Below are 12,760 nucleotides of genomic sequence, written 5' to 3'. Positions count from 1 at the left end.
CTTCTCTGACAGTAACATAGTAATAATGATACACCCAAAAAATTGATCTCTTTCTCTTCTCTGACAACAACAGAGCAATAAATGGCAAACTAAAAAAATCTGCACACACTCACTCTCTCTCTCTTCCTCCCTGTGCAGCTGTAAAAGATAGCGAATCAAATATTTCGAAGAAAGAGAATAAATCTCTTGCTCTCTCTCTCTCTTCCTCCCACGAGTATTTTGAGTGCACATGAGTATCAGACCACCGGTGAACCCGATCGCTCCGGAGGCTCGTCGAGTAGCTCGAACTCGTTTATGGTGGAACGAATCGAGCTCGGCTAGATTTTTTGAGCTCGACTCGAGAACTCAAGGTCGGTGTTTGACAATTGAGCTCGACTCGAACACCCTCTGACTCAAGCTCGACTCAAACACCCTCTGACTTGAGCTCGACTAGGCTCGTTTGCTCCCCTAAATCCAACTGAAATAGGAAAATATATGGTCAAACCACCTTGTGTTCGAACACAAGTAACAACCCATATGTACATATCCAATAGTAGTTTAAACTCACTTTATGAAATTAAAAATACATATACTATTGCCTGATCATAATTGCTATAGTTTCTTGTAACTATTTTTAATTAATATATTACTTCTCATTTTGATTTTATACTCGATTGTGACTGTCTTATAATCTACTGTGTTATAATTATTGCAATTGCACTTTGTTGTATTATAATTTATAATTTAACATAATTGAACCATATTCAAACCTTCTATAAACCCTTTTTAAACCTTATACAATATTTAATAGAATTAGAACACAAGTTTTGAAGTTGGGTTTGAATAATATTTGAATATGATCGCATAAATCTCAATCTTAATTGAAGTTTGTTTAATCCTTAATCAAATCTTGTTTGAATTAATTTTAAGGCGGTGAGCTTAAAAACTATAATATATAAAATTAAAATATATTTTAAAAAATAAATAACGAATAGATTCGGAATTATGGAATATAATTTCCCTTTTCAAAAACCAAAAAAAAAAAAAAATCGATGGCCTATGAAATTGAAAAAAATCTCCTTGAAGTCCCGCCCGAAGACCAGGCTGCTGGCTGCCTCTCTGTCCCCTTCATGGCCTACCATACTTCATTTCTATCGAAAGCTTCCTTCTTTTCGTAATGGAAATCCCAAACCATTGCATATCGCAGGTTTGCCCCCTCTTCTCCAGTCAATTAGGAACGCAGCAACAGAAATAAGCACCGCAAACGATTTGGGCTTGAGATGGGCATTCTTTGCGATGACGTGGTCCAGATTCGACCGCCTGAGGCCGCCGGAGAACCGACGGTGATCGCCATTAACTGCCCGGACAAGATCGGGCTGGGATGCGACCTATGCCGCGTGATTCTTTCCTTCGGTCTGAACATCGTTCGCGGAGGTAGAAAGCCGAAAGCCCAATCTTACCGACCGATTTTAAAATTTTCTTTTTGAATGAAAGTTGGGGATTTTGGTCGATTCTGAAATTTGGAGATTTGATTTGTGATAGATGCGAGCACGGATGGGAAGTGGTGCTATGTTGTGTTTTGGGTGGTGGGGAGAGGAGGAAAATTGACGAGGTGGGGATTGTTGAAGAAGAGATTGTTGGGTGTGTGCCCGTCGGTGCTGCAACAGTATCAGTATTGGCCGCAGGAGATGATGGTGATGGATCAGAAGCCACATGTTTTTCTGCTTAAGTTTTGTTGCTTTGATCGGAATGGACTGTTACATGGTGATTTTCTTAAACTTTTCATCCTATAAGAAAAATGGAAAATTTCGTGTTTTTCAGATAATTTTTAGTTTAATGTGTTTTTTTTAATGTAATCTTCTCTTTTGATGGAGGTTTGAAATTTGAGTTTGATTAGGGATTCTATGCATGGTTGTTTTCCTCCTCATTTATCCCATTTTTTTTCATTACTTATGGAAGTTATATTTTTATTGTATGCCTCGTCTGAAATTTTGGTTCCTCCTTTTTAGTTTTTTTTTTCAAGTAAAATTGAACGGTTATATGCGTTGTTATATCCTTCTTATTCTTGTTTATTTTCCACGTTCTTCTTGATAAATTTGAATTTGCTTTGGCGCAATTTTTTAATTTTATATTTAATTGTAGTGTTCCTTTTTAATGTTTTTCTTGGTTAATTTGTAGTATTCTTTTGCAGAACGGTTTTGATTTCTTCCATATAGTGAATTTTCACTCCTTATATTCAGATTCCTTGTATCTAACTTTCTTGAAGTGTCTTGAAAGTTTTCCTGATTATCATTGTGAACTTCTGTTGTCACGTTCTGAATAGGAGTAGAGATCTCTTGCTGGTGAAATTATTCTGTGCGGACACCGGACGTCATCTGGAGGCAAATCAGATCCCGCTTGTGATGTGGCGCGCTCTGATTCGCCTCCGGACGGTCCGATGTCCGCACAGAATAATTTCTCCTATGTAGCTCACATTGCTCATGTTTGGGTGTAATTCATTTTTCTGGTTATAATTTTGACAATGAGGTTTGTTCCATGGTTTAAACTCTTGTTATGCTCCTCTGTTTTTTTAAATCTAAGCATGCAACGGTCTTGTTTAAGATGCAGGTATTTTTTTGAAAGCTAAACGTTTTTATCACTGCTAATCTTGTTTGTTTGCTCTTTGAAAGATATCACAAAAGTTTTGTGTGAGTTGGAGCTAACGATCCTAAAAGTAAAGGTCTCAACCACCCCTGATGGGAGAGTGATGGATCTCTTCTTTATCACTGACACAAGGTTTTGTAAAATTTTATCAATTCATTTTTTGTTAGCTAAAGAACTTTCTCCCTATTACTTGGCTAAAACATGTTTATAACATTTACCCACCTCTGATTTTAGGCCATTAAGGGTTTGTTTGGTTCATTGAAATCTAAAATGTAAATTTTTTTGTGCAAATAAATATTCGCATTTGTCGATTATTTGGTTGGCGACATAATGAGATAAGAATTGCATTAATGACATTTACCTTATTTTGACTATGTAATATGTATAAATGTTGGTCAGATTTACCGACATCTGGAGAGTATTTGATTGTTAAAATCATTAACCAATCACAATGAATTTGATTGATAGTACTATTATCTAGATTGACTAACCCTTTTTGTTAATGGTTCCAAAACTTATAAAGCATGCTATTTTGGTAATATTTGATTAGTCCAATTAAGGTTTCGTTTGAGACGGCTTTCTTACTGCTTCTTAAAGTAGCTTTCTAGTACAAAAATTAATTTTTTTTACTAGAAAGCCGCTTTAAGAAGCTATAAGAAAGCCATCCCAAATGAAGCATAAATATAATCAACCATACACCATCCTTTTCTAGGCTAAGGATGAACCCAACACTAATATTTTATTTTTGACTTAAGACTGTCCTATCCTAACTCCTAAGCTAATGACAAACTTTGCAATCCACGTTATAGCATCTGCTAGAAAAATTTATCAAATGACACAATTCAAGAAGACAATATGTTGAAGAGAAGAAGGAAACTTGAGGATGTCAAGTTAGTTGAAAACTTGAGAAAATTGAAGAAAGATGCATTGTGTATAAAGAAAAAGAGTGTTAGATCACGAAGGAAAAGTCTTGCTAGTTTTTCTAAAAGTAAAAAAGCTGTTTGAGCTCTGCAGATGTCCTTTGAAGAGTGTTAAAGTGTGAGCTCAAGATATTGGTATTTTGTTTGTCATATGGAGATAACTTCTCCATTCTGAGTTTCATAAATGCTCACCTAGAAACCTTCTAAATTGCACCTTTTTTCTAATTAAATATCGCCTTCTTGTCCAATTCAGGGAACTTCTTCACACTAGAAAGAGAAAGGAAGAGGCATGTGACAAGCTGAAATCTATTTTGGGGGATTCCATGACTAGCTGTGAACTCGAACCAATGAGCGGCGAGATAACTGCTTGTTTGCAAGCTTCTCCTTTCCTTCCGCCCGAAATAAGTGAAGCAATGTTCAACCTAGAACTTCCTCAAGTAGAGACAGATGGGTCTCATTACAAATCTTATGTGCCAACTGTCACTGTGGATAACTCGCTCAGTCCAGGGCACAGTCTCATTCAAATCCTTTGTCAGGATCACAAGGGCCTTCTTTATGATATAATGAGAACTCTCAAGGATTATAACATCCAGGTAATTGGTTTAGGCTTTGTTTGGGACGGCTTTGTTCCTGCTTCTTAAACCAACTTTCAAGTACAAAAATTTTAACTTTTGTATTAAAAAGTTGTTTTAAGAAGCAGTATGAAAGCTGTCCCAAACGAAGCCTTAGAGTACTTAATTAGAAACATTCGACTTCCATTATGCATCTTTATTGGTCACTTTGGTTTCTTAATTGTTAATTGTCTGCACTCTTTCAGCTCTCATATGGGCGTTTCTATACAACCCAGAAGGGGGGATGTGAGATTGACTTGTTTGTAGTGCAAATGGATGGGAAGAAAATTCTTGACAACAGTAAGAAGAAAGCATTATGTGATCGTTTGAGAATGGAGATGTACAAACCACTTCGTGTGACAGTGGTGAATCGTGGGCCTGACACAGAGCTTTTTGTAGCAAATCCTGTTGAATTATCTGGCAAAGGTCGTCCTCTAGTTTTCCATGATATCACCCTTGCCCTCAAAATGCTCCATGCTCGGATCTTCCTGGTAAATATGCTATTTTTTCATTAATTTTTTTAATGCAATTATTGCTTAGTTTTTTTATGGAAATGCATATGATAAGGAATGGAAGATGGTTGTGGTGGGGTGGGACGGTGAGGGGAAAAACCTCATTCAAAAGTATAAACTTTTAATCTTTCGGGTTTGGAGGAGGATTCACAAAGTAATTTATCTTACCATTTGCTTTTAAAAAGGCCTACACAATTTGAGACCATTATAGATTGTTTCTACCGTTCAAGCAATATGAGGCTTGTAGCCCATAGTGTACTCCATTAGTTTGACTTTCACTAGTCTTGATGGTTGATTCCTTGGAAGAGAAGTTAGATAAATTTGACATAATAATGAGAATGAAGAATCCGGACAAAAAGGGGGGAGAACAAAGGTTTAGAGAAGGAAATCCTAGTCTTGCTCTAATACATGTAGAAATGAAAAATGTAGAAAAACGTATTTTGAATTTTATCATTTGATTATGTACAAAGTATGAAATTTTATATAGACTTTTACACATGTTTTAAAATGAAAATAAATCAAAGTTATTTATAAAAATGGAAGAAAAAAAACCTTCAAGAGGGATTGATGGCTATAAGAGAAAAATGAAGCTTACTTATTGCAGTTTAGGGATCAATCTAATTGTTAGAATCTTTAATCCATGTGCTCAAAGATCTCTATCAAGATTGGTTGATTTATGGGTCCCATAATTATTCAACAAATATGTTAGGTCGGCCCAAGGGGGACCACCTGAATTGATCCCTAGTGGACCGGTTTTTGTCTACATGTGGTGGGCCCAAGGGGGGTGGAACCATGGAGAGGGGGGCAGCTAAGTATTGGGGCTCACAACTCAATTAAATATTATTTTGGGAGGGAAAATTTTGAATTAGGGGTTGTTTTGGGATTTTGTAATTCTCCTCTCTGCTTCAATTAGTTTCTCTTGTTAGAGTTAAAGTTTCATCTTGAATTTGAATCTGAAATTTGGGGTCCTTGTGTTGATTTTGGGCTCTAGTCTTTGCTAGAGATGAGAGTTGAATCTTCCTCTCGAATTGAAGATTCTTGTGTCTTGTATAGTTTTTCTTCTATTAGTGAATTTCAAGTATTTTTCTCTCAGATTTCCTACAATTTTATAAAAATCTGCTCTATTTTGACTGAATTTCTCTGAAATTCAGCAAACTTCTGCGCTATTGGTACTTTTTCCTATCAAAATACAATAAAGTTTATAAGAGTTGATCATGATGGCCCTATTAACCACAACCATAACTTATTTTCTTACCAAGTTTCCAGTGACCTATAATCAATAATTGTTTTCAATCTAAACAATGGTTTTTGATCTCCAGGCTGAGATTGGCAGGCATGTTGTCACTGACAGAGAGTGGGAAGTGTACAGAATTCTTCTTTGTGATGATGAGTCTTCTGCAGTTTACAACAAGATTGTAGAGGGAGTGACAAAGATGCTTATGGGCTGGGAATGAAACTTGTCAACACTTCTCTTTCAACCTCACTTCCTTTGGTTTTCAAGAAGATTTCTTCACTGTACAAATATGATCTAATTCACTATGTGCTAACCTTATTTTACTTGTGAATAATGACATTTTCATACGAGAGGCAAAGGAGCATTACAGTCTGTGTTGTAAGATGTGCAGAAGATGCGTGGATAATGAGCCTTTGTCATATTGAAAGTATCAATGCTCTATAAGCTTCAAAATGGGTGAATTTTTCTTACTTTTATCTGAAGATAATGTTTTGATAAAAGCTTCTCATTTCATAGAGCTTGTATTTTTATCTCTGGTATCCAATCCTTGGGGCAATATGTTTTAAGTCATTTGGTTCGGGCAAGGCCCTCTGTATCTAGGGGTCTAAATGAGTGAGCTTGAGTTAGGGGGTTTGCGAACTCAACTTGTGAGTTAAACCCCAAGCTCGAACTCGAGCTCGAGCTTGACTCGCGACACATAAATGAGCTTGTTGAGCCGCTTGATTTCAATTTTTCTGCCTTGCATTGGCAATTTCTTGCCCTTGGCCAACGGGCCAGTGCACTGTAGACGTCGAGCGGTCTATTGAGTATTTCGAGTCTACACGTGATGCTACACTACAGACTCCCGAGCGGTCCATTGCTCTTTCCCTTGGATAAAAGGTGTCCACGTGTTTGAGACCAGCGGTCCAAGTACAGCGACACTGTAGACAATGATTTTTTGTTTTCTCTTGTATAAAGCATTTAATACATTGAGATTTGACAGCAGCTTTTCTTGCAAACATATCACAATAAAAAATGTTTTTGGAAACTTACAGCTGCGGTTTAATTTTTCTTACAAACTTACAGCAGCTTTTCTTGCAAACATATCATAAGAAAATATCAATTACTTAATTTAAAATAACTTAAAAAATATTTTGAGCCGGATTGCGAGCTCATGAGCCGAGCCGCATCAAGCTCGAACTCGAGCTCGACTCGTTAGCTCGATAAGCTCAGCTCGTGAGTCTATAAATAAGTCGAGCTCGAGTTGGCTCGGCTCACTTACACCCCTATCTGTATCTGTGGTTGGGGCATTGGCTTCCATTATAAAGATTGGAGTTTGAGCATCCTAACTATTAATTTTTAATAAATTATGATTAAATTCACCCTTTTGTATAGTGGAGGATCACTTTTTTGCTATAACTTGCATTTGCTCTATGCTTTTATCTGTTATTCCGAATTTCCATGGATTGCAAAGGGTTCTGTCTGATTGACTATCAGCACCAGCTGAAAAACCATATTGTAGACCGTTCTCCTGAGAAACCATATAGTAGATCTGTAGTGGGGGTTAGATGAAAAGCAAACAAGTTTTTTTTTAACAAAAATAGGAGTATGTTGATCAAGCTTCCCATGTTAATCAAAATGTTGTCAATCTAATAGTTAGCATTCAAAGCAAGTTGCATGTGTTGCATCTTTAATTTGTGGAGTGGGCGGACCCGTGATCCTTAGTGATGTTAGCAAATGCACTTTATGCTGGCATTGATAGGGTGGGTGTCAAATTTTGACACGACCTGAAACACGACCTAAATTCGACCTGGAAAAATCTAGGTTCGGGTTGACCCGGTTAGCCAATGGATCGGGTTCGGGTTTGAAAATCTGACCCGATTTGAGTTTTGGGTCGGATTCGGGTTGACACGGAAACCCAAAAATGATCCGAAAATGGTTCTGTCCATGCATGTTGCTCGCCCTACCCGCGAAATGACCCGACTCGTCGAGTCATAGTCCCTCAGTTCGTCAGGCGGTCGCAGTCGCCAGTTCACCTCCTTCAAGTATGTTGCAGCTCTTCACGTGAGGCACGCCGTCACTGCCGCTGTTGCCTCAGCTGCTGCTGCTGTCGAGGTCGTCGGCCCGTCGCCTAAGCTTAATTGCCTCCTTCGACGACGTTCCTTCTTGTCGAATTGAAAGTCGGGATAGCTTGCCGCCTTGTCGGAAGTAGAAGGAGCAACGGGAGCTCGCTGCCTCAGCCTCGCTATATCTTCTTCATTTTCGCACGCATCTTCAGTTAAACCCTGTAAATCTGTGTCGGGTAGGGTTGTCCCGAACCTGAAGCGGGTTGGGTTCAGGTCCCAAAAAGTGACCCATTTGCAAAAACGAGTCGGGTTCGGGTTGATCAAAATCATTCAGGGTCAGTTCCAAGTTCGACCCGAATCCGACCTGTGACCCGAAATTGACAACCCTAGGTGTTGATAGGGATGATTTTGTGGGAAGTGTTGCTTCCTCTTTGTCCTATGTTTTCTTAACCAACTCATGTTGTGCTAGAGGGTTCGGGAATGCTTGTGCCTCATGGGCAGGTCTTTGGGTCGAGTAGACCAAGATTCATCCCCATTGTTATACTCCCAAGCGTTGATGTGGCTATTGGGGAGTTCCAGCAACTTTGTTAATCACCTTGGTTGCTGTAAACTAAGTGCATAGTTGAATGACCCTTCTCTCAAGCCTTAGGTTAGAGCTGCTTGGGCGATTGCAGGCTATGGGTCCTTGATCTCTCTAGCATCTCCCTTTAGAAATTGACAATGAAGTTCCCATGGACTTAGGCTTCATTTGGGACGGCTTTCTTCTTGATTCTTAAAGCAGCTTTCTACTAAAATAAATAATTTTTTTGTATTAAAAACCCCGCTTTAAGAAGTAGGAAAAAAGCAGTCCCAAACGAAGCCTTAGTTAGCTCCTGCCCCATCTTCAAGAAAATATTCGAGCTCTTTAGAGGCTTCTTGGCACTTGCAAATTGCATGGAGAACAAACTTTTGAACTAAACAAAGGATTTGATGATGCCTATTGGTGGATGCAAGAACCATTGGAGAACCTGCCTCTTGAATTTGCGAAGAATAGTTGACACTTTAGGGTATCCTTGATGTCCATCAGTGAGGTTGCAGACTCAAAATATCCAATGTGGTTGGCAACATTTGATATTCTCTGGTATGACTAAGGGTGGGGCATAATAAACCTTGTTGGCAGCCTTGCTTCTGCAATCTCCTAGGAGAATACATTTGTAATAGCTGAAATTCCATGTTTAAAATTTTCTCTGCGAGCGCTCCAGTTAGGGTATAAGTGAGTTGAGTTGGCTCAGTGTCTCGTGACTCAACTTGAATTCATTAAAATATATTTAAAATCTAATTTTAAATAATATAATAAAATATATATTAAATAATTTTTAATTGTTTTATGAGTCAAGCTCAAGCATAATAATTTTTGAAAGAGATTAAAATAATAAAAATATCAAAATCCATTCCATTAACCTCGCCACCCTGGCCATCCCCCTCATTTGCTTGCTTTATCGGGGAAGAAAGAAGAATAAAGGGAGAGAGAGGAGAGAGTGGATAAAGAAAATCCGCTTTAGTCATTTCGTCCGTCACTCTAGTTGGATAAATTATTCTGATTGTGATAGGTTATAAACTAAACCTTATTTCTATTTTCAATGATTTTGATTTTTCAGATTTAATCTATCCTAAATTTGATTAGAATATAATCTCTCTCGATTTAGTGATATTCTATTATTTAACTTTTGATATGTTGTAGATATCATTCTCCTGAGTAGTTTGATTGGTCAATATTGAATATCACCTATTAATTTTGGTCACATATCATTTTAATTGAAATGGGTTGATATAATATAAATTATAAAATGATCAAAAAAATCAGTTTGCTATATTTATACATGATATGCTCGTATTTACTAATTAATTTAAGTCAACATGCATCTTGGGCATACTACTAGCATACAAATGAGTGTACTAACAAGCCCGATATAAGAATATAGAATTCACATGAATCAAATGACATACATGATACATATTGCATATATATACATATGAATCACTGATTATGAAATACATGATTTACATGATATATACAAATTATATAATATATTGCATTGGCACATGATACATTGTATTGGATAGATGACATGCGAAATATGCATAACACAGACACTGTAGGACATTCACATGAATGTTATAGATACTCAACTTCCTCGAACTTATATAAAGATATAAACTATTTTGTAACTAAAGTTTATATAAATGTTAGAACCTGTTGATCCTTTATATGGTTACTGGTTACAGATCATCACTCATAAGATACATCTTAACCTTATTTTTATTGGTCATATAATATGATTTTGTTTACATTGACTACTACATGCTTTTACATTTATATGATCATACTTATGTTAATTGAATAATTTAGTGCATACTATTTTTAATGCATTACATTGATTGTAGTGATAGGTTCTAATAACTTATTGAATTGTTAGCTCATTAAGTAAATTTTATATATTTTTAGGAAGGGGTCATGACTTAGTAGAGTGAGATAGATTAGTTCTCATGTTTTATTATGTTTCTTGTATTTTAGTTTATTATTTGTCGCTAGTGTGGTAATAGGTCATATTTATAACATATGTTGGAGCTAATGCCTGGTGCTAGATTACCCTCTTCAGATTATTGTGTATCGGGAGCCTATTGGTGTGTTCACCTTTGGGTCTTCTCTTTGGGTTGAAGTGAGCCTTTCCTCCACCTTTATGAAATCATTGTTGGTTTTAAATTTATGATTCTCCATGTTTATCGACCTTTTGTGATCTGGTTACCTTAGTTCACATGGCATCAATTCATGCTTATTGCACCTAAGATGATATTGAATCCAATTTTGTTAATGGGATAACCCTGACCCTACAGGCGAGTCTAGCTAGATAGAGTAAGGGAAAGGAGAGAGATAAGGGGATTAAGGAGATAATATCTATAACTCATTGATTTGTGTGAATAATGAAAATAACATCTAAGGATCTTAAAACTACCTTTCAACCCCTTATTTATAGGGTTGAAATTGTTATATAAACGACTATACATATAGAAATATTAAATGATATATCGTTTCATTATTAGATATATGTGAATAAGACTTTGAGGCTACACATAAATAAGCATCTTTGATGTGGCTCTAGTTGCTTTTAGGGAGTATCTATGTTAGGTACTTTTAATGAGTGTTTCTTGGGTGAATGCCTATGAGTACTATGGGTCAGTGCCTTGGGCAAGTTCTTTTGAGCTGGGGTTGGTGTGATTGATAGGGTTGTTATTATAGGGCTTGTAGGTTTGCATCTTCTATAGTTGGATGAAAGGTCCTATATGGGATGAGTTGACATAACTGAGTCGAGTTTTTCTTTTGGGTTAGTTCTCATGAGGCAAGTAGCTCCTTGAATTTTGTCAGGCGAGTCCCCTCATAATAGGGTACATATTGGATGTGTGCGCCTCTTACATGAGCTCCTCTAAGGCAAACTTGGTTGATCTTTGTGAGTTTTTTTGCATCACATATTAAAGTGTACATCAATAATTTATGCAGAGTTTAATGTGATGTTGATATATATATATATGCTAGATAAAAAAAGAAAAAAAAAAGAATAATTTTATTGGAATATTAGCTAACAATGAATTAGACAACTTCTAGTCTTTTTGATCATATTTATTTCATTAAAAATATTTTGTATTAATTATACAAATATTAAAACAAAAATTGAGTTGGAAAGGTTTGAATTTTCGAAAATCTTGTGATATAATCAAACAACCACAAGAAAAAATGTAAGCTCCATAATGATAGCTGTTCGTTTATACTACAACATCAACTCTTTATCCCACTATGTGAGGTTGGCAACATTGACATTTTTTTCCATTGTATTATATAGTAAGAGTCAAATTCTAATTTAAATCTAATAAAGATGTCATTTTTAATATTTTCTAACAAAGTGTTTTTAAGTCTACTTCTATCTTTCTTAACATAAGTCAAATCTAATACATCTACTCTCCAAACCAGGGCATCGGAAGGTTGTCGTCTTATATGACTAAACCATCTTAAGGCGACTTTCTCTTATCTTATTTGCCATTGGAGCTACTCCAACCTTTTCACGTATATGCTCGATTCGTGCCTATCTCAAAGTGTAAAGCGTAACTCACCAAAAGTTAAAAAAAAATGTATATATATATATATATATATATATATAATGACATCAGGGATAAATTTTTAGCATTTGTTTATGTTTTCAATTATTTTTCTAGGATCTTCAATGACTGTCTCTCCGTCTAAATACAAAAATATACTAAAATATTGGGGTTTAACTCTTTTCCACTATAAGCAAATTATTTGCAACATTCTTAATATCACTATACTTTATTCTATATAACATTAACTTTCTTATGCACAAATAAAATCTTAAGATCTAAAATCTCAAAATTAATATTAAAATATAAAACTAATAAGTGATGTTGGGTGCTAACAACTGCTCATTTATAATGAATAAAATATTTATAATATCTTGCTGATTATTTGAAATTTATTTTAATTTAAACAAAAAATTAATCTAATAGTTTTAATGTCCAGATTAAATTTCAGATCCCGATCCATACTTTTTTAGGAAATTTACATACATACCACTTTATTTCATATTATTTATATATCTAACACTCAAAATATTAATATTATATGTCTACCACCTGTATACAATTTTAATATAAAATATATCACTCCTACAATTCATTTCTAACATTCATACCATCCTATAAACTTTAATATTTCATTCCATGCACTCAAATTTGTTATATGAATGATAGTTATATGATATTAATATTT

The 12,760-nt window shown here is 35.7% G+C and overlaps 1 protein-coding gene across 1 annotated transcript; it reads left to right on the top strand.

Moving 5' to 3' along the window:
• The first annotated feature begins 1,061 nt into the window (after positions 1–1,061).
• On the top strand, positions 1,062–6,429 carry LOC110108518 (ACT domain-containing protein ACR10). The gene is made up of 6 exons (XM_020839195.2): positions 1,062–1,413; positions 1,522–1,743; positions 2,649–2,754; positions 3,796–4,135; positions 4,360–4,644; positions 5,985–6,429. Exons 1-6 carry the CDS (start codon positions 1,260–1,262, stop codon positions 6,117–6,119), a joined length of 1,242 nt encoding a protein of 413 aa, XP_020694854.1. The 5' UTR covers positions 1,062–1,259; the 3' UTR covers positions 6,120–6,429.
• Positions 6,430–12,760: the final 6,331 nt, after the last annotated feature.

The sequence above is a fragment of the Dendrobium catenatum genome, unplaced genomic scaffold (genome assembly GCF_001605985.2).
Source record: "Dendrobium catenatum unplaced genomic scaffold, ASM160598v2 fragScaff_scaffold_1163, whole genome shotgun sequence".
NCBI lineage: Eukaryota > Viridiplantae > Streptophyta > Magnoliopsida > Asparagales > Orchidaceae > Dendrobium > Dendrobium catenatum.
The sequence above is the reverse complement of the archived record's forward strand: the minus strand, read 5'-3'. Positions and strand labels throughout refer to the sequence as shown.